The 21,591-nt window shown below is 49.2% G+C and overlaps 1 protein-coding gene and 3 long non-coding RNA genes across 4 annotated transcripts; all 4 read right to left on the bottom strand.

Annotated features, from left to right (window-relative positions):
• Window positions 1–1,073: 1,073 nt before the first annotated feature.
• Window positions 1,074–6,974, bottom strand: LOC125323282 (TOG array regulator of axonemal microtubules protein 2-like). Its single transcript, XM_048298133.1, has 4 exons — window positions 6,942–6,974; window positions 3,997–4,201; window positions 2,596–2,812; window positions 1,074–1,285 (listed from the first exon to the last, which is right to left on the bottom strand). Exons 2-4 carry the CDS (start codon window positions 4,066–4,068, stop codon window positions 1,125–1,127), a joined length of 450 nt encoding a protein of 149 aa, XP_048154090.1. The 5' UTR covers window positions 4,069–4,201; window positions 6,942–6,974; the 3' UTR covers window positions 1,074–1,124.
• A 1,105-nt stretch (window positions 6,975–8,079) lies between these two features.
• LOC125323300 lies at window positions 8,080–11,002 on the bottom strand. The gene is made up of 3 exons (XR_007202468.1): window positions 10,961–11,002; window positions 9,310–9,462; window positions 8,080–8,120 (listed from the first exon to the last, which is right to left on the bottom strand). It is a non-coding gene; the product is annotated as an uncharacterized LOC125323300 (long non-coding RNA).
• A 147-nt stretch (window positions 11,003–11,149) lies between these two features.
• Window positions 11,150–13,904, bottom strand: LOC125323286. Its single transcript, XR_007202454.1, has 3 exons — window positions 13,761–13,904; window positions 11,957–12,062; window positions 11,150–11,196 (listed from the first exon to the last, which is right to left on the bottom strand). It is a non-coding gene; the product is annotated as an uncharacterized LOC125323286 (long non-coding RNA).
• A 3,349-nt stretch (window positions 13,905–17,253) lies between these two features.
• LOC125323303 lies at window positions 17,254–19,827 on the bottom strand. The gene is made up of 3 exons (XR_007202471.1): window positions 19,796–19,827; window positions 18,315–18,403; window positions 17,254–17,377 (listed from the first exon to the last, which is right to left on the bottom strand). It is a non-coding gene; the product is annotated as an uncharacterized LOC125323303 (long non-coding RNA).
• Between the last annotated feature and the right edge of the window lie 1,764 nt (window positions 19,828–21,591).

The following is a 21,591-nucleotide window of genomic DNA, read 5'->3' as shown; positions in this document are numbered from 1 at the left end:
GATAAACCCATGCCACAAGCGCTGCCAGAAGAGAGACACAAACTTCTTAACCACCAGCCTTAATGCAAACAAGGATCTACCTCTAGTTGTGATTTTGGGAGTCTCTCTGGCTAAGATCAGTGAAATAACAGAGAGAGCCCCATGATCCAGAAATGGGCAAAGCAGCTGAACATCCCCAAAACAGAACCACCAAGCCCTCAGGACTAATTTCTCCAGATCCGAGCCTTGTACCTGTGGCACAATTCACAGCTTTACTAAATCATTCCACAATCTGTTTCCGGCATGATGAATGACCAAAATGTCAAATTGCTGTTTATTTCCATTTAGAAGTTGTCTAAACCCACTGCTGAAGGTTTGAAAGGCACTTTAGAGAGGTAATTGAGAGATTTCTAATAAAAAGGATGACTCCGTTTTTGTGACCTGGCATAATTAGCAGTGGATTTAGCCCCAGCTAAAGCAAGGCTATAAATAAAGCAAGGCTATACACTGTCTTCTCTAGTATATATTGAGGTTATCATTTTCCCATCCCTTGGCTATTGCTGACATAGCAAGCTCCTCTGAGCAATCAATTTTCAGCTGCATTTGGAGCATTTTGGGCAGCGCTGACATAGGAAGACCCTGACTGCACACCCTGAAATGCTCAGTCCAATGGCACTTCCACAGCACAGGCAGGGAGCCTCAGCACTCTGCTTCTGCCCCTCTGCCCCCAAAGGCTGCCTTGCACAAAATCCGTGCCTCTAACACGTGTGCTGAGTTTGGACCAAACGGTGACCCCCAGGCACTGCAGGCTTCCGCCTCAAAACTTTCCAAGAGCAAAGCAAGAATTCTGTGAGGACAAAACAAACCGATCCCCTGAAACAGCATTTGCCACCGTTTTCCCTAAAGGATCAGAGCTGTCCCTGAGCTTCCAAGAGAGGAGCCAGCTTGGGAATTTTTAGCCCCTCCCTTTCCTGGAGGCAGCTTCTGAGATGCCCCAGTGAGAGCTCAGCCCCGAGGCCGAGCGCCGCCCCCATCTCAGATGCTGCACACCTCTGCAGCAGCCAGGGAAAACCTGCCCAATACACCTTCCATGGGTATTGGGCAGGAGGGACAAGCTCAGCACCTCCTGATTTGGAGGAGCCACTCTAGTGTCTATTCACTGGCATTCCCTGTAAATTCTGCCTCGGAAGACCTCTTGCCTTAGAAGGGGAGGCCATACCTGAGAGATGCTCCGTGACATCCAGCAGAGCTTGGCCCTTCAGTTCACTCCTGCGGTGGCTGAACTCTTTCATCAGGGATACTTTATCTACAAGGGAAACACACATTTCTGCTCTCTCTTCTGAGGTCATAAGAGAAAGGACACTGGGGTGGGAAAGGGCAGGGGCAACTACATTTTGCAAAAGAAAGGAAATTCCTGCTGATTTTTGAATCCTTTTCTTCTTTCCTTCCAGCCTACTTGGGAGGATTTTAAATTCCAAAAGAAAAGCTCTCCTTTCACATTTTAAATCCAAAGTTGTCTGCTGTACCAGGAGCTATGTTAAACATTTCACATCAGGGACCTCTAGACTTCAATCACACGTAAGCAGTGAAAAGGTGTTGCATCCCAGAGCTTTGCAGAAGTGATCTTCTCTCTCCTGTATGGAATAGGGTGAGAAGGCTCCAAAATTCACACCTCTGTTCCCACCTGAAGGATAAGCTGTTTTTAAATTGTCAGGTTACCTGTGTGGATCTAGGGACAAGACTCCAAGTTACTCATACAAGAGCTATTACTGCTCAGTGCCTCAGTAGCCTGTGGGTTTCTGTAACATCTGTGAAATCAGATCTTGGCAGAGAGATTGGAAAATGAACTGATTTCCCAATACTTGACCGGCGTATGTATTTTGGTTTTCATTGTGCCTATCTGTTGCGGTTTTGGGGGTCTGAATTTTCTGTTGCCTGCATTGGCCTGCAAGCCTCCAGTCCTACCAATCTAATAAGCCAAGGCAAGCTTTTCCTGGAGACAGAACATGTGTGGGATGAAGTTTGGTCCCTCACAGGGTCACAGGGCTGGCAGTGACAAAGCAGGCAATCTGCTTCATTGGGAACCACTACAGAGCTACACCCCAGTGTGGGTTTCAGTAGCAGGGTATTACTAAGAGCTCCTTTCCTGCATGAGATACAAAAGGAGGTCCCAAATGATCTTCATGCAAGCATGCAGTAAAGAACTGATCCTGCTGTCCTAATGAAGCTAATGCCTATAATGTGGAGCCTTCCAGGAGGCTGCTCTGCAGAGGTTCTGATGCGCCAGTGTCCCTTCATGCCAACAGCAAAGCTATTCATTTGGGAAGTCAAATGGGGCCCAGGCAAACTCCAAAAATCCCTTTGGCCCTGTAGTCCAGCACTTCCTCTTCAGACAAGCAGCACAGAGCCAAGGGCTCCTGGGACTTTTGGGAAATGCCGATGCACATTCAAGCCTGGTGGGGGACTGGTGCGTAAGGACTGCACCTGCACAGCTTCTGGTGGATGTCAGCTGGAGGTTTCCACAGACAACAACAGCTGTCAAGGCACTCAGCGTTCTCTTGACTCGCAGAGGCAGAGACACAGTTGAGGAGAGTCCATGCCAGGGCTCAGCCTTACCTAAGTGAGCCATGGATTCTTCCAGCGCTTTCACAGCTGCGGCATAAACCCCGGGGTCCTTTGAGTTTAGGTTGTTTGTTATTCCTTCAACCAAACAGATGATCACCGGGTTTAAGCCATCTTTCAGGATGCCTATGATTTCAGCCAGCACGTCCAGCGCCTTCTGCTTCACTTTCTTGTGCGTATCACCAAGTCTCGGGACAAAATAATCAAAAATCTGTGAAGAGAACAAACAACATGAAAGCTGGATTAAAATGTCCTTGTTTGAAGAAGGGATGCAGAAGTGAGCACTCAGCAATGTAAAAGATGAAAGTGATCCTTCCTGTCAGGTCAGCACTTGCTTGCATAATTTCCCTGTTTTCCTGTGGGCCACTCTCTGGAATGGTTGCGCAACCTCATGCTGGTTGAAAGATTTTCATATATTTTGAAGAGGTTTGGGTGGGGACAGGATAGTTCCTATGGTGTTTCTCTCCACATTTCAGTCATTAAATTCATCCCATTTATTGATGCAAAACAGTATCTTTGCTTTCGAAGTATGCAACCAGATATTTACAATGCCCCTTTTTCTACACAATTGCCTCAAGTTCTGAGGGCAGTTACGATTTTGCCAAAACTATGGCTGGAGGAGATCCAGGTTTTGTTCCGTCTGTCTCAGAACCTGTGTCTGGAGAAGTGCAGGGCTCTGATCAACTCTTCCAGGATCCAGACCAATTGTCTACCTAGCAGGTAGACTTCTGAAATTTAATGTGCTGTACCGCTCTCATTAGAGCAGGTTCAGTCCCTTGACAGCCACATTATCAGGCACCATTTTCTGGACAAAGGGAAAAAGCAGCTGCTGGGAGGAGAAGGAAGAGATCTGTCCCTAGCCATTTCCCTCCTTTTCCAAAGAGAAAAAAAGACCCCCCCCAAGAAGGGTGAGCACCGTCTTTACCAAGAGGACTAGGGATGCCGATGGAAACGAGTAGCCAGAGTTGTGCCTGTGCAAGACAAGTCGGAGTTTACAGAAGTATCCTTTTAAAAAACTTGGTTTAAACCAGCCCAGCCTGATACTTCTCTTCCCCATCCAAACCCATTTTTTTGTCTAGAGAATAATTGCCACGCTTTCAGTGGCTGGATTCCCTTCACTTAACCCAAGTGGGAGTAGGAGACAGCAGAAGTTACACCAGCAGAAAACTCTGTCCTCATCTGATGAACAGCATCAATAGGCACCTGCCAGACAAATACATCTGGACTGAAAGAACTTGTCCTGAAGCGTGGACCTGAATTAAATATTTCAGGGTAAGAGGCACCAGCCTGTCCCACACAGCCAGGATGTAGTGCCAAGACACACTGAATTAACTTTCCTGCTACAGGCTTGGGAAAGGAGCTAAAGGAAAGGAACAGTGAAGACACCCTACATACTTGGACAGTGTTAGTGGAGACGAGCTGGGGGCTGCTTTTGCACAGGTCTAGGAGGAGTGCCACTCCTTCCATTCGTGTCTTAAACTCCTTGGCTTCCAGGAGATTGTACAGCTTCTGGAGCGGCTCCGTTTCTTCCACAGCCGGAGGTAACGTGACCTGGGCTTTTGGGCGGTGTAGGAGGCGTTCATCAGAGGTAGACTTCACCCTGGAGAATAAAACCAAATGCGGACCTGTTGGTGATCATACCTTCAGTTAATTGTGAGCAGAACATCTTGGGGAGGTTTCCTAATGATGTGATTTCAAGCTAGAAAATCCTGATCTGAAAACAACGGGAGACTTCATGACAATCTGTCATGGGTTAGCAAGCATAGTCCTGGAAGTGATGTTCTTGCAAAGGAGTGCTTACAGCTTCTTCTCTGACCTGACAGAACCTATCAGCTGGCCACTTTGAATATGGACAATTCTTTAAGCCACTTAAAGTTGTGACCGCCTCTGTGATCCACACTTAAGAACAGGAAACCCCGAGGCAGACTCTCTCTGTCTTGTTTCCGGTGCTGGGACAGGTGGCTGTGGGCCCCGTGTGGGGGCCAGCGGGCCCGGCCCAGGCCCTGCTCAGGCCAGGCCGGGTCGGGCCACAGCCATCCTGGAGCCGACGGGCCCTGTTCCACCCGCGGAACCCCCCCCACAGCAGGGCTGTGGGCAGCCGGAGCGGCTCGGCTCCCCCTCTCCAGAGCTGCCAAGATTCAGCTAAAGCTGCACGGCTGTCTGGCAGAGGTCATGTGACCAACAGCGATAAGCCACATTCCAGCTGCAAGGCCTAGGTGAGATTAACCCTTTTAGTGCTATGAAGAGCTGAAAACCGGAGGGAAGTGAAAGAGGAGATGCTTAAAGCTGAAATTCTGTTGTGAAGCTATGATAGATCAGAGTACCTGCTGTAATTTCATGAAGGCATGGGGGGTGGAGCATTCAACTTGTGCTTGTGAGCAAAAGCACCTGCGCTGAGATAAGCAGATGCTGACGCAGCTGTAATTTCATGAGAAGTTTGAACAGGGAGAGATGGAAGTGATGAGGACTTTTGCTCCAAATGGAAAAGGAGAAAACCTCAGGTCCTAGAGATGCCCCCAGAGATAGTTCTGAAGAGGAAGATGAGGAAGACCCTTTGCTTCCAGGGAAGGAGAAGGGCCTCTATTCTTAGAAATGAAATGCTCCCAGAGATGGGCGAAGAGAACTTTTGTTTCTGAACGGCTCAACCTTAAAATTTCACCCCAGCAATTCAAGAGTGGACCCTCGAAAGCAGTTGTGGGAAAAGCTGCAAGACGGGGGGAAGGGACTCACATGCGAGCAGAGAACCAACCCGGGCGGCTGGCTCCTTGTGATAATGTTTTCACAGCATGGGCAAGAGAGGCTCCTCTTCCTAAATGGACTGAACAAGGTTATTATGGAAGTGGTAACAGACTGAACATCTCAAGGGCTGTCTTTTTACATTATCACTGCGAGAAGGGAGAAAGGCGGGGGGAGGAGAAGTGTTCTGAAGGCGTGGTAAGACTTTTTTTTCTTCTTTTAGGTCTGTTAATAAACTTCTTTCTATTCTTTCAAGTTTGGTGCCTGCTTTGCATTTCTCCTAATTCTTATCTCACAGAAGGTAAACAGTAATGAGTATTTTGGACCAAACCACTACACTAAATTGGTTTTTCTGCCTGGTTACAAACCAAACCTGCTACACAATCATTACAGGAGACAATCTGCAAGCAACATTCTCACCAGTGCTTACTCAGGAAAACCAAGGATGAGATGCATCTCACTTATCTCCAGACAGCTTCCCAGGTACACATGTCGCACTGCTTTGTGAGGAAAGAGAGACGCTACTTCCAAGTTTAAATGCCTCATCATAAGGCAGGTGTGTGTCTTATAATAAGGAAACTCATCCCTCTGGAGAAGTGTCTCTACAGCAGGCATGACAATCTGGAAAAGCAGCTCAGATGCATCTGAACAGATGGATAGGGGCATATCTGAAGGATCCAGAAAATCCGTAACAGGGATAAAAACAGAAGCCAGACATCCCAGCACTACGCTCATATGATTGCTTCCCTAGAGACTAGATCCACAGCTTAACAAACCCACTGGGAACAACTCTCTTGGATCAGCCTGTCTCTTCCATGGGCATGGGAAGATCCTGACTATGCTACTGAGGCATGTGGTCACTCTCCTGCCAGCGCTGAGCATGAGAGAGCTAAATAAATCCCCTCTGTTATCAGAGGACAACAGGTACAAGTAGCTCTCCCACTGGTAAGAAGAGACAGCAAGGACCAAATTCCTGTCTCAAATGCTGATTGCAGCCCAGGGGGAAATAAACCAAACATGCTGTCCATCAAGCAAACAGTATGAAGGACAGGAATGTCAAGACAAAATGTCCACATTGAGACACCTGTTGACCAAAGTTGCTCAGGAACTGGCTTGCTACTTACTACTCATCTTGGTACTGTCTGAGGGTAAGAAAACCATGACTCAGGAAGGCCAAACCACGTGCATGGGAAGTGCTATTTTGGGGAACGGCATCTTGCTTCTAGACTGGGACTTCTCATCAAAACACCCATCTGAAAAAGACTGCTCTCAGAGGAAAAAAACCCTGCTTGAATTTACTTGTCCCAAGTGAGGCAGCGGAGACATGGCCCTCTCACAGCCTCCACAGCACTGTCCTTGCCACTGCACTGGATCTTCTGAGCTGCAACCAATGGGTGTCTTTTTGTCGCCCATTTTTTGCGGAAACCCTTCCAGAGAAGTTGTGTTCAGCGTAATGCAGAAGGAGACATTTTTTATGATAGAGCATTTGTAGGGAAAGGAAACAATCTCTGGCACAGGTCATCTCCACCAGAAAGATTTTCCTGAGGAAGAGACATGTAAAGCTTGCCACGTGCTTTGTCACATCTAACTAAAGTGCTCAGTACCGTTTACTAGAAGGCAATGTGGCCTGGGGCTTCTTCGAGCCATCGCTCCTCTTCTTCACAGGCTTCTCGACAGATGGCTGTTCACCCTTCTGCGTTTCCATCCCCTACAAAGGCATAAAGAAACCCCATGGATCTTTAGAATGTAAAATAGGAAATTACCTGTTTAAAACACAACTTATAACCAGGATCACTGCTACCAAGGCTTGGGCAAACCTTTCCGAACTTACAGAAGGAAACAGGCCAGAGGTTCAGTGATGCCAACTCTTTGTTTTCAATAGCCCAAGGCAGGTTATGGCTGCTACCATACTGAGCAGCAGTCTAAAATCCCCAATTCATTCCTCTTGAGCATAAATGGGAATAATGCAAACTGGTAGGGAACTAATGCTCTTAAAGGAAGCTGCAGAAAAATTTGGACTCTTTGGAGGTTGGCCCATTGTGTTGGAAGTTGATTTGATTCCACATTCACTCTCCCTGTTGCTGCACAAAGGCACACTCCCTTCTATAATGTAGGTAAAAAGAATTAAAAAACCCCCAGGCAAACAAATGATTTTCCACTGGATGCTGCTGAATTCACCAAGCTTCTTCCAGCTCCACAGGGCATGACAGCAAGACAGCATTCCCAGAAGACAGACAGTAATTGTAGGAATTGGGATTGACTGGGACTGGACTTTTGTATATTTGGAAATTTTCTTGGCACTACTGCTTCCTGTGTCTTTTGCAAAGACTCTGTTATCTCCAGAAGCACTGTTCTCACTTAATTGCGTCACTGGGGGCAGAGTAGGGATAGTGGGGTGGGGGGTTATGCTTAAATGTAAACCCATTTTCTCCTCTTTCCCTTCCCTGTTTGTGGCCAATATTCAAAATATCCAATACCCCACTTTTCCCCTAATATTATCAGTTCCTTTGTGCTCTGCAGATGAACAGGCTACGGATCAACAGTTCATTCCCAGGAGCAAATTGATTTGGCAGAAAAGGAATGAGATAAGATTAGGTATGTTTGATGTCATATCAGCAGTGGCAATACTTGCACAAAGGAGACATTTCTCCTACCAAGCACTTACTTTCTTCTTCATTCTTGTCAGAATATCTTCCAGGTCACGGGTGGAAAGAGATTGTTCCAAAAGCCTTTTAAATTTTTGGTGATTCAGCATCATTTTCACCATCTCCTGTCCATAATGCCTAAAACAAGAAAGAAAGAAAGAAAGAAAGAAAGAAAGAAAGAAAGAATAGAAGGTGAACAAACAAAGGAGGAGCGTTAACAGAATAAGCTGATACCTTAACCTCAGCAGCTGCCATACCTGCATGAGAAGGCATTACCTACTCAGCAAAGAGAGAGATTTACCTCCACTTGGCACTGCACAGTGCTGTCAGCTGAACACAAGAGGCAAGAGGAGAACGTGGGGCAACAGAAAAATACAATCTCACTCTGAAACTGTGGGTGCGCTTCTGTGGCATCGAAGGATCCCAGGGAACAAGCAAAACACCTCTGCTTTGAGTCAGAGCTTATTAGCAGTGTCTTGCTGCCATTGCACAGTAATTTGCCTTTCTTTAACTGGCAGGGAAGCCAGGACCAAATGCCTCATGCTTGCTTTTGATTATTCTATACCATATGTATGCACAGGGACAGCTAGTTGCTCATGCGTTCTTGGCAGCTATTAATGGGAATTGAATCCTCAAAGTATGGGGGTTTTTTTTGGTGGTTTGGATTGATTTTGCCACTAGGAAACCACAGTTTTCTTCAAGAAGCAATTTGGAGGTCATTCAGCCACAGATAAGAGCATTATAGAAATCTGCAGAAGAGGTTTAGAAAGACTGAATACATTGGCTAAAGACCCCTGGAATATTTCTAGGAAAGTCTTAAGTTAATGAGAAATAGATGTATGCGATCCTTCAGTGATGAACATTAGCCAACATTTTGGCTTTGTCTTGTGCACCTAAAGGCCAAGCAAAACTGTTTGACTGGCTCATCTGATGGCTCTTTTGATCTCAGGAAGGAATCATTCAAGTCCCAGGAAGTTGGCAATGCTCCCTCTTGCGGGACAACCTCACGTTCCCCAGCACAGTCATTTCCCCAGACAAGCCAGGGCAGTGGTCACAGCACCAAGCCTGACAGAGCTCAAGAAGCCTTTGGACAATGCTCTCGGGCACATGGAGTGACTCTTGGGGGGCCCTGCACACAGGCAGGAGCTGGACTCGATGACCCTGATGGGTCCCTTCCAACTCAGCGTATTCCGTGACTCTGTGAACCTCATCCACACAGTGAGGGAACTTGATATTTCCTTTAGCTTCCACTCTTTTGTGGTTTTGCCCTTTACAGCCAGACACCCAAAAGTTTTCCTGTTTTAGGAGGTGAAATGAAGATCATTACCTTGTGTCCTCGTGACAGTCCTGAGCAAGCGTCCCTGCCGCGTGCGCCAGCCTCTCAGCCCTGGGCGTTCCTGCGAGCTTCGTGACTCCAGTTTTCTCCATCAAGGACAGGAGGAGTTGGGCCGCGCACTTCCGCACCTGGACGTGGCGGCTCCTGGGAAGAAGAGAGCGGACACTGGGGCACAGGGAGCAGAGGGACACAGCGCAGGCCTTGGCCAGAGCATGCTCCCTGTCATTGCTGGGGGAAGGAGGCCTGGGTTCTCCCTGACACTTGGGACACCTGTAGAAGGTTCTGTCCGCAGAGAAACACAAAGTTAGCACTGTACAGAAGGACTGCCTGCAAGCAAGAGCGAGGAATTCAGTCTCCCTGCACTATCTGATCCTCAACGTCTTTCCCCAAATTCACTCTGAGAAAGAGGGAAATTAAAGACAACCCAGGCGGACCCATCAGGGGCCAGCCACTACACAGAGAGCCGCAGCAGGATTGAGGATATTTCCACCCATTTACCCCCAAATCTGCAGACCTTGGGAAAGAAACAAATGCAGGGAAAACACGCTGTGGGACATGAAGTTGCAGAATATTCCGCAATGCAGCCAGTTTCTTCTGTGAGGCTTGGCAAGAGATACATCTGAATGTTTCCCCCTTTTCCAAAGCTGAGGAACGGGTGGCAGTCAGTTTAGCCAGCTTGTCCTGTTCTAGACAGTGTCTCTTGGGGACTATCAGGCCCAGCACCAACACTTAAGGCAGCACCTGCTTCAGCTGTCCCATGGCAGTCGGCCTGTGAAGGTGCCTGTACAGTGATTCATCATCTCAAGGCTAACATGAGACATCAGTTTGAATAGCAAGTGGGGCTCTAAGGCCAGGACAGTCCTACAAGACGCCTCTTGGCAGGAGCTGCACCTGCTGTGCAGGCTGTGCCACACCCAGCACGTTCTCCCCCATGTGCTCCATGCCCCAGCAAGAACCCTCCTTACTTCTCAAGTGAATGGCATAATGAGGATGCATGGTTTTTCCCAAGGCCTCTGTGGTTAGGGCTGTGAAATATCAAAGAGCGCTCACAGCTGCAGTTGCAATTGTCCCTCTTCCCACAAAACCACAGGGCTCTATCCTTAGCCTTTGCAGGCACTTTCACTTGCCCACCATTCACCACATCTAGGCAACTCGGACAGACTGGGAGAACTCCAGGAAGCAGCAGCAAGCTGAGTCAGGGGAGGTTGAGGTTGGATATCAGGAAAAAGTTTTTCACCCAGAGGGTGGCTGGGCACTGGAACAGGCTCCCCAGGGCACTGGTCACAGCACCAAGCCTGAGAAAGTTCAGGAAGCCTTTGGACAACGCTCTCAGGCACATGGTGTGACCCTTGGCGTGTTTGTTCTGTGCAAGGCCAGGAGCTGGACTCAATGATCCTGATGGGCCCCTTCCAACTCAGCATATTCTACAGCTCTGTGATTCTGTCAACTAAAAGGCTGCATGAGGGCAGAAATAGGTGACAAGAGGAAAGAAGTGAGGTTGATTGGAGAATCAAGTCACTGAGATCACAGAAGATGCAGGATACAGGACCCTTCCCTCCCACCATTCCCATTCTCTCTCTCAGCCCTTCTCCCCCCCACACAATAGAAGGTGAAGAATATCACTAAGAGAAGAAGAACCTACTGGACTCCACTGTCCATGAGAGCAGTCATTGCTCGTGCAGGAGTCACATGCTCCACCATGACTCCCAGGGTGTGACTGGCTGCTTTCTGGACAAACTCTGGGGAGTTCCACACCATCTGGAGAAGGACCCGAGCAACCTCATCCACCTCCGAGTCCATGTCCTTCTGCAAGGTCACAAAGAGCTCTCCCAGAGTGACGATTGCAGAGTAAGACACCTTTGAGCGAAGGTTGGTCACCTGGGGAAGTCATGAGGGGAAACATAAGAATCACCTTGAAAAGAAAACCAGTTGCCTTAGACAAAAGTCCCAGGAAATGACAACACTTCCCGCTGTGTCCAGGGGAACACAAAAGCACAGGCAGAGCAGAAGAGCACAAGCACAGAAAGGCACTTAACTCTGGCACCTACTTGTGCTAGGCCTCAGGCCTGCTTCCTGCAGGCCTAAAACATATTCTTTAACTTAAAGTGTTCTACTTAACTCTTCTGGAATGTCCACTGCTTTGGTTTTAGGCCCTTTTATTCAAAAAACAAAGAAACAAATTAAAGCAAGGGCTGCTCTCAAGCCATAAAGGCACAAGTCATAAAGACAAAAGAGTCATTTGCTCCTGTTTGAAAAAGCAACAGCAGCAGTTGAAGCCCTCAGCCAGGAAACAGAAAACACAGGCTCAAGTCTACAGACTAATTGGCAGTGTTGAATTACAGCTTGGGCAGAGATTTGGACTGCAGCAAATAACATAATTAGTGTCTCCGCTTCTGCATTTGCACGTTGCATTGTAATGGCAGCTCGCTCCAAGAGGAGCGTGTCAGATGCCCGACCTACCAGTAAATAGAGCTACATGTGCTCACAGATCCTATAGAGAGCTGACAGACATGAGAAAGATAGGGTCTAGAAACAGAAATGAAGGCAGTCCCTGAGCACACAGGGAGATGAACAAGCACATATCTACTCTACACACCGTGTATGAAGCACGGAGGACGATTCAGAACAATGTTCTTACCTCGTTGGTAAGTGCCAAGCAAACCTCACGAAGTCTACAAAGAAGGACTTCTGAGTGGGACTCAGCCAGGTGTTTGATGCTGAAGAGTCCCTTCTCCTTCAGCTCCCTGAAAGGCAAGTACCAAAAAGATTGACTTTCTCTCCACCCAAGAACTAGGCAGCACCCTCTGAATTTACCAGGCTGGCGGCTCAGTCAAACAAAGGGAGGTGCTTTTCAAGCAGTACTTGATGAGATCGTGGAACTCGCTGCCACAGGTTGCTGTGGCTGTCCAAAGCATACACAAATCCAAGAGGCAAATAGAGGGCTTTCAGAGTCTTCTTCATTTGTGGCCGTTTAACAAGACAGCCTTTCTGAAGTCTCTGGCACATGAAGTCCCTATGTCAGTGCTTCCTGGAGGCTGTGAGACCGTGCCATGCTGCTGTTTCTTGTCACCTCCCTGTACCTGTCCCTGAGACACAGTCCCATTGGGCTGTGTCTGGGGCATTTTCCTTCTTTGCCAGCCCCAGCAGGCAGTTCAGCAGTGAGAGTCTGCACTGGCACTCTGTAGCTGAGTTTCCACTCTGCAATCTAGGCCTGTCTGTCACCCACTCCACTCCACCTCACACATTCCCCAGGAAAGCAGCAGGATGCCCCAGAAGATTCCACACCAGGGCAAGAACAGCTGAAAGTCTGGCTTTTCCCAAAAGCCCCTACCTAAAACAACAGCAACATGTTATTTACAAGGTGCAAACATCTCCCTCTCTCAGCACTTGCTTTGTGCAGGACCTGAGCTACAGGAAGGCGCGTGATGCATCGGGGCTGCAGCGCAGGGCTGGCGGCTGATGCCACGGGCATCCCTGCGTGTCACCCGGACCCCCCCACAGCTGCAGAAGCTCTCTGCACCTCACAGGGCACCAAACAGAAATGGGGAAGAGAAAGCAGAAGAGAAAGGGCAGAGCAAAGGCGACTGCACAAGGAGATGCATCGCTGCAGATTTTTCATGCTTATCCCAGGGTGAATGGAGTCCTTATCCCAGTGTGAATGAAGCATCCAGCAGTGAGTAGATGATAACCCAGACATCAAAAAGACAACCAATATCACCTAATATTTGTGGGGTTATCACCTCTGGGCCTCTACAGGCCTCCTTCTGTCTGTGTCTAAGTTTGGGACACATTGTGAATATTGACAAAACATCTCAGGCCCATATGAAGCAGTGAGAAGGAAACAGTTGAATTGCAAAAGTGCAAGATTCCTAGAGGATTTTATTTCTTTTTCCTTCTCTTCTGCCATGAGCCCCTCAGGACTAATGACAGGCTGAGTGACTCTATAGCACAACTCAGTGCATTTCTCAGAAAGAAGAACTCCCTGTAGCTGCTCCTGGGACTCACATGCGGAAGGTCACAGGCAGACCCTGACTCCTGCATCTGCTGCCAGCAGTGGGGCCGGAGACAAATCTTACTCAGTCCCACTGGGCCCCGAGGCACCCAAATCTCTACACTCCAAACTGCTGCCATCCTGCTTCTGGCTTCAGCCAGCAAATCATCTTGTCCCACAGCTTTCTCTCTTCCCTCAAGATTTCCTTTGCAGCTCCACAGAGCAGCAGGCAAAGCAAGGAAACAGCACGGACCTGCTGCAGCTGGAGCACTGCTGCAGACCAAGGCCAAGAAAAGGCTGCTCTCAAATCTTTATCCTCTCTCTGCTCTGGAGTGGTTTCACTGGTGCCCCTCGGCCCTCTGGGCTGTTGGGGCTCAGAGGCACTAGCAAGATGCTCTCCTAACCTACCTTAACGCTAAGAGGGAGACAGAGTGAACGGGGCCTTTCTTACCAGTCATCGCTGCTGAGCAAGGAGAGTGCCTCGAGCAAGGACTGCTGTGGCTCCAAAGAGGCTCCGTCCTTCTGCCCCTTCCCACGGAGCGGCTCCTCTCGGCGCTCGGCACCAGTGGCCGTCTGCGGGGTCACTGTAAGGAGAGGGTCAGCCATGAGCGCTGCAGCCCCGGGCAAGGCACCCCGCCATGGAGCGGCCTGCAGCCCCATCTCCCAGCCAGGCTTCCATGAGGTACAAACTGGCACTGGCTCAGAGAATTCCCTGCTCTCTGGCTCCTTGCTTTCTCCCAGCCCCCCCAGCTGGGCACAGCTCCTTGGCTCAACCTGACAATTGCCCACACAGCGCCAGCTCCCAAGTGCCACAGGTACCACAGCCAGCGGCACGTTCCTGAGGCCGCAGAGCTCCCACTCCCTGTGAGACAGTGCCCACCAGCAGGACTTGCTCCCCACGAGGGACCCCTCAGCTGCCTCTCCTGTCTCAGCGCCCTGATTTCCCCGAGCCCTGAGGACAGAGGCACTCTGCAACTCCCTGAGGAAAGACCTGCAGCTGCCTCGTGACAGCACCAAGCCGAGCCTGAACAAGCGAGTCCTGCTGGGCCCGGCTGAATCCCCTCAGAGCAGCTACCAGGGAACAGCGATACCTGACCCTTCACACCTCACAGCGCCTCTGTTCCCATTGGCTTCAAATATTCTAGACAGAGGGCAGCTGAGTGCACTTACATTTCAGCCTGCTCTTGGGAAGGGAGTAGTTCATGGATTTTGTTCTTTCTAAGCATCATGAATCTTTACTATTTCAGTAAAGTACACACTGGCTGTATTTCAAAGATGCTGAGGTGAAATGTGTTTGTCATCAAATGGACTTGTGTGCACACTGTGCAAGCCTAAGCTTTCTCTTGTGGAAAAATGGAATCTCTAGCCCAGATGGTTGATAAAAAAGCCTTCCAAATGCAAATTGATGATAAGAATACGTAAATACAGATGCAAATTGTTGGCAGACACAATCTCTTGATAGTCAGTTTACAAGGTATGAGAAAATTCAGATGATAAATGCATCTCTTAAGAAACCCACTTGTCATCCAAAGGACTGTTGATCATCAATTTCATGTCATGCACTCAACAGGTCGTTTTCTAATGTGTACAAGGAAACATCTGAGCTGTCTCAAATGATGGAGTTTAAACATTGCACAGAATCTAGATGAACTGCTCTAGACTCTGTAGAAGTTTTGTGCTACCCTGCATGTTCTCACACAGTATGGAGGAAGCGTAACATCAAAAATATTCAGATGGGAGCTAATCTGGCTGTCACTGATGTACTCCTGTCACTGCCATCAGTGGTGTCGCTGCAGAAGGATGTGGATGTACACATCTATATTCAATAGGAATGGGGAGCCACGTCAGGCTAGTTCTGGTCAATTGTGAGCATGGAAGTAGCATGACTAGAAAAGAGCACTCAAAGTATCATTCCTAGCTCCCTTCTTCTTCTCTCACCCTACTCAGGATCATAGCACAGGCAGGCTGCCCTCACATGAGAGGCAAGAGCCACTAGGGACTATGTGCTGTGTATTCACTGCAGGCAGCAAACAGCCTGGGAGCACCAGGCAGCCCCTCCTGGCTGTCACCTGCTACACAGGCCGCTGTATTTGGGTGGGGTGACACAGGAGGTGCTGCTTGTTCCCTCTTGGCATTGCAGGCCGTGGGATGGCAGCGGCGAGAAGCCATTGGGCGCTTCTGGGAGCAGCAGCACGGCTGCACCAAGTGGCTGACTGCCATGCAGAGACAACCCTTGCTGGGAGAGCAGGAAAGCTGGCTGCAGAGGCGGACAGCAGCACAGGCAGCGGGCCAAGATGGAGAGTGGACAATTGATCGTGGTGGTACTCGTAGGTGCACAGTGAGCACACCCTGCCAGACTGCCCCGAGCTCATCCCTGCAGTTACAGCTGCCTCCTGGCACCAGTGCTGTAGTTTGCTCTATCAGGATGGGCAAAAGCCAGAGCTTAGGTCTTTACCACTACTTTATGCAGCTCAGCTTTCCAATGGATCAATAAGAACCAACTGCTCCAGTTCTGCCGAGCTGGAGTAACTCAAGAGTAGATTTGCTGTTCATTCTCAGCACAGGCTATGAACCCAAGATCCCAGCTGTGGTGGCTGAGGCAGGAGGTGGTTTGTGCTCCTTGTGCAAGGAAAACCGGTGCAGGAAAAAGCTGCTGTGGAGCAGGCTTACCTGAGGAGTTGCGTGGGAAGCTGCCGTCTCCATGGATGATGGGCTTCTTGGGCAGTAAGGGCACGTTGTCCTGCTTCCTCAAGACCTTCTTCTTCAAGGCACTACCAGGGTGTTTCCTCGGCACACTGGAAGCTGTGCCATTGACAGGCAGTAGGCTAAAGCCTGCAGGGACCAAAGAGGAGCTTGGAAGTGGAGGGTGACAATGGAAAGGCCCAGAAAACTTGCTGGAGCTGGGTAACATCTCTTTGTTATCCCAAAGAACTTCAAGTGTAACAGTGGCACAGTACCATGGGAAAGTGATCACAGACTCCTAGAAGAGTTTATGTGGGAAGGCACCTTTAACCACCATCTAGTCCAGCCCCCATGAGCAGGGACATCTTCAGCACGAGCAGCTTCCTCAGGGCCCCATCTAACATGGCCTTGAACACCTTCAAGGATCGATCAACAACAGCTTCTCGGGGCAAACTCTTCCAGTGTTTCATCCCTTTCATTATAAAATAAATCTTCCTAATATCTAATTGAAATCTACCCTCTTCTGGTTTAAAACCAAACTGCAGTGATGCTTCCCCGAAGAAACAAGGAAACCCCAGTATTGCTTTGCTTTTGTTTTCCTGTTTCAGAGGCTGGCTGGGGAAGTTACCAAAAGAAAGCGCAGATAACCTTGCGTGATGCCCTCGGGCTGAGTGCTGCCTCCTGAGGTCCCTGCTGCTGCCCTGGGGCAGCGCACACAGCACTGCAGTCAGAGCCCCTCAGCCGGGATTCAGTCGGCAACGCTGCTTGCTCCTGGGGCTACAGCAGAAGCACTGGCTCGGGGCTTCAGCACAGCTCTACAGCACCAGCTCCTCAGCAGGGAGTGGTGGGAGAAGGGTCTCTGGGGTTTTCATTAGAAGGAGTTGAATTTTGTTTCTTCCAGGTTGCACCTTGGTTGAAAAGCATTCTTTTGGACCCGCTTTTCCTGGAGACTGCTATCCAGGAGAGAGTCTGAAGCCCCAGTGTACTTTGCAAGACAGAATTTTACACTCTGAAGGACTTCAGAGGGGAAGGTGGGAAGCTGATATTCTGTTACGGACTCAGTGAGGCCATGGGCAAGACACTTCATGCCTCTCCATTTTTCTTTGGGGACCGGAAATACATCCTATGCAAACTCCCACTCAGATGCAAATGTAACAGCCCCCCAGTCTGAGGGCAACACTGTGCAGAGGGCAAGCAAGTGATCAGAAAGGACCACAGGTGTAGCAACCACTTACTTGCTGCAGCTGCATCCCCGGGGTCAACTGTCTGTGGAGGCAGCTGCAAGGACGTTTCCTTTTCTCTCTCTGTCTTGATCTCTTTCTCCAAAAGCTCCATTGGCTTCCGCTCTAAGTTCCTTTGAGCCAACTTGCCCAGTGCAGCACGGACCTACATGCAATGGGAATGCATCACAGACTGTAAGCAGAGACACACAAACCAGACACAACATCTCATCAGGAGCACAGAGTCCATAGAGTTCCACAGTCCTTGATGCAGCTCCATGTACATTCCAATGGTTTCTGAAGAATGCCTCCCGTCCTCACCTTGGCAATTACACACAGTGAGGTGGAACACTTTATTGCCATAACTTCCCACTGCTCCAAGGTACTGTTTCTCAGCCTATGTCAAGAGGCCCTGCTTGAAGCAAGAAAATCACAGGAGTGCTCCAAGACAGATGAAGAGCCCACGTGACCAGTGAGCAGGCAGTTCCCTTCCTACAGGCCATGGCAGGAGAATAAAAACCATGTGCAATACGCAGCAAGGAGGGGTAAGTAGCTGTTGCTTAACACTCATGGCCAGGAATTGCAGCTGTTTCTCACTTCTGGCTTCTGAAGGACTCAGCTGCTCTCGGAGACCGTGAGGCCAAAAAGAGGAGTCACGTGAAAACAAGTTGCAGAAACATTGATGTTAATGCGCGGAAAAATTGAGAATGAGAGGGCTGTGAGATACAGCAAGAAAAGTAACCAGGAAAAATCAAACTCTCCCATTTTATTTTGCAGCCTTGCTTACACTCAGCATTAGAATCCTTGCTTCTGTGCTTCCCAGGATGCACTTTGCCCACATTCACTGATGTGTAGCTTGCTCTGCCATTCAGAACTTCTCTACAAGGGCCTTTGTACATGGCATGACCTTAGCACCATCTCCAAACCAGTGACCTTGCCACCACTGGAAATAGCCAAGCAGTTGCTCTGTAGCTGTCAAATATATTCCCAAGAGAATCCCCATCCCCCAAGAGTGGAAGATTATGATTTTCAGGGACATTTTGGGCCTAGCACTAAACAGTCACTGGAAAGGAAGTCTGCTCATCCCTGTCCTTATCCCTCACCTTTCCAAAGCCATCCTTCAGGGCTTCGGCACTCGTAAGGCCAGCACTGGTGGGGTGATCCGTCTCCTTGGCCTGGCTCACTGGGAGGCCTGTTAATGGAAGCAAAGGTTCCTGTAAATCTCTGGCATACTTCAAGCCCCCAACAGCGCCATGCTGGGCAACAGGCAAGACAGCTTCCAGATTGCAGAGCTCTGATAAGACCCAGAGACTGTGTCTGAGAGCAGCAAGCTACATATGCCTAGAACCTCTCCCAATGGATGGGCTACTGCCACAGTGCACTGGCAGCAGACATGGCATTGCTCTGTTGGCCAGCAGAATGAAACCTCCTGCATGATGGAGGCCTCAGCCCTGGATGCTGGAGAGCCGCTGTGTTTGATAGAGAAGGGCAGAGACGGAGCTTGCTCTTGACAGAGATTCTTATCTGCCCTAATTCGTGCTGATTTTAGTAAACATCTTCTTCCCGGTTCCTAAAAGAACTCCCGGGTTCTAACACCCGTAAGCATTTAGATCAATATTTTCTTCTCTTTGTGGCAATATTTTAGAGGACATGAAAAGAAAAGCTTAGGATTGCAGGAGTGTTAGCAAAACGTGAATTGTGTTCTTGAAACTGGATTATTTGCTTTCCCCAAGGATTTTCATTCTAAACTGTGTGAGATTGGGCCACTTTCAGGCCAGTCTGACTAAAGGCTGAATTTTCTAATGGAAGTGGAACAATGTAGGTCATTCTGAAACACTCTCCAACAGAGCCGTTAAAACTCAGAGGATGAATCACTCTTTACATGGCTTCACAGAGGATAAAAACACGCAGCAGCAAAGTAGCAAAAAAGCAATGTCTTAAATCAGGATTTTTTGCCCAGCAAAATGGTCAGCTTAATAATAAAAAAGAGTTAGATGTGGGCTTTGAGGAAGGAGGGCTATTCTGGATTGGAAGGCAAGGCCTTGGAAGGTAAGAGCATCTGAGAAGTTGACAGGGAAACTACTGACTCCAGGGTAACCTCCTTGGGACCAGTGCAGTCAGTCCCAAGTGCAAAGTGGAGACACAAAATATAACAGAGGCCGCAATGCAAACCTAAAGCATCTGAAGCTACGTATTTAATGGGACAGACCACCTGGAAACTTCTAAAGAGCTGCACAGGGAAACATGCTCCTGCCAGCAGCCACTTGAGGCAGACCAGGGAGACACCCTGACCCACTTGCACAGAGCCAGCACAGGAACAGCCTGGCCTCTGGGCTGCCCTGGGACAGCAGGGAGCCCAGAGGCCTGTGCTTTCCAGGAATGGCTCAGCTGCACACGCACCCTCCTGCTCCTCTCCCGGCCCCACAGCTGAGCAGCCCTACAGCTCCACGGGGCACTGGGAGCAGCACAGCTCAGTGCAGGGGGCACATGCAGGGCAGAACTGTTCCCTGGCAATGTGCCCAGGCTCTCTGGGCTGGCACAAGAGCCTTCCTCCCGCCAGAGAGCGGCCCAGCTCCCGCCTTACCTCTTTGTGAGGCTGAGCCATGCTCAGCCTTCACCTTGTGCTCCCTGGCAGTGACCCCGGGGGCAGCGCTGCTCAGCTGCCCCTGCCGGGGCTCCTGGGCCAAGGCCCCCTGAGCAGGCTGCGAGCGGAGACCTGCACTGCCAAGGTCGGGCTTCCGCGCATCCGTCTTCAAGCCAAAAAGTTCAGCCAGTTCCCTTGGGAACAGAGGCATCCCAGGTCCTATCACACACCATGAATTTTTTCCCTTCTTCCTCTGGGTTTTTGTTGTAGACTCAGAAGAAGCTGTAGATCAGGTACAAGGGAAGAAGTGAGTTAGTTGAACTCCCACCTTTACAATCACCACAACTAATGGGTGAGGCACTCGAGGGGTTATTTAAATATTGAGAAGATCGCTTTGTTTTTATTTTTCATGAAACTAGCATCACTATAATTGCTCTGAACTGTATGGAGCTGGCAGGACAGGAGAGAGTGGTTCCACTACTTTGCTTCTGTGCTGCTCATGGCTCATCCACTACTTGGGGATCCCTTTCCTTCCAAACAGTTGGCAACCCACAGGGGTCTCTAGAATTTGACAATTCCACCTAGGAAGTAATTGCTTTCCAAAGCCAGTTTTCAAGGCCTTTGTTTCTGTAACTCCCCCTCAGTTCTCGGTTGGGTTTTGTTGGTGGTTTTTATTTCTCTTTACAACAAAGGCAGTGCTGGGACACAAACAATGGCACCACGTGTTAGAAGCAAAAGAAGATTTGCAATCCCCATGAGATGTCCCCAGTATTCAAGCAGCCCATATCTGTAGGGAACACATTGTTCATGCAAACGTCCCAGCTTTCTCTGCTTTGTTGCTCCAGGAGTTTATTCCCTGCTTTCCTTCCTGCAGAGACACCCAAACCCAACATAAACATGACCTGCCTCAAAACATTTCTGATCTTCGCTAATCCTGACAATTCAAAATTTTCTTAATGGAAACAGCATGGTGCAGGTTAATCTGAAATGCTCTCCAACGGAGCTTTTGAAACTCAGAGAACTAATCATTCTGTACAGGCCTCCACCAATGATAAATCGTTTTTCTGCATCAGCAAAATTGTTTCTTCAAATCTCATCTCTCCTATCATTCCATGCCCAGAGATGGCAAAGGAACAACAACCCTGGCATTGAGGCTTTGAACTTGAAAGCAGGGACTGACACACATGCACCAGACACCTCATTTGGTCTGGCACAACTCTTCTTGTCAGGGATCAGGCAAGGCAGGGAGGGGGGACAAGGCAGAAGGCATCTCCTCCCCCAGCCTCAGCCTGCAATACTGACACAGGCAGAGAGAGTCGGGGAAGAGATTTGCCATCGTGAACCTGCCATAGGTGGCTTTAGGCTTGTGCTGTCAGAGGATGACAAACTCTGATCCTGCATAGGCTGCATCCATTTGGAAGTCTCCTTCCCCTTAACTGGAACATTCACAAGGCCTTTCTGTCTAAGGAGGTTTCCCTATTTCTCCCCGTGCAAAACCAGGCAATGTCCATGAATCTCCTTCAGATCTCAAAGGGTTCAGCACAGAAACTGCCCCAAGGGAAGGTGTCCTCCTTCAAAGGCAGGAGGAAGGAGTTGGAACATTTCTCCTTTCATGCTAAATGTCTTTTTTTCTCTACTAATTATGACCTTAGAAAGGGTGCAGGGAGATGAAAGGCATGTGCAGGATGGAGAGGAATGTTTTCTTTTCCTGTGGTGCATTTCCCGAGCCCCAAGGTACCAGTGCAGCTCCTGGAGTAATTTTCACTGCATCACCGGAGCACACTCCCAGTGACCAG

This window comes from Corvus hawaiiensis, chromosome 3 (genome assembly GCF_020740725.1).
Source record: "Corvus hawaiiensis isolate bCorHaw1 chromosome 3, bCorHaw1.pri.cur, whole genome shotgun sequence".
NCBI lineage: Eukaryota > Metazoa > Chordata > Aves > Passeriformes > Corvidae > Corvus > Corvus hawaiiensis.
The sequence above is the reverse complement of the archived record's forward strand: the minus strand, read 5'-3'. Positions and strand labels throughout refer to the sequence as shown.

Coding starts and splice junctions, on each gene's coding strand:
- LOC125323282 (XM_048298133.1), bottom strand. CDS start 4,068: ATGGAAGGAGTGGCACTCCTCCTAGACCTGTGCAAAAGCAGCCCCCAG. Junction 2,813..3,996: donor TCTCCACTAACACTGTCCAA/GTATGTAGGGTG, acceptor TTCTCTTCACAG/ATTTTTGATTATTTTGTCCC. Junction 1,286..2,595: donor AGAATCCATGGCTCACTTAG/GTAAGGCTGAGC, acceptor TTTCCCTTGTAG/ATAAAGTATCCCTGATGAAA.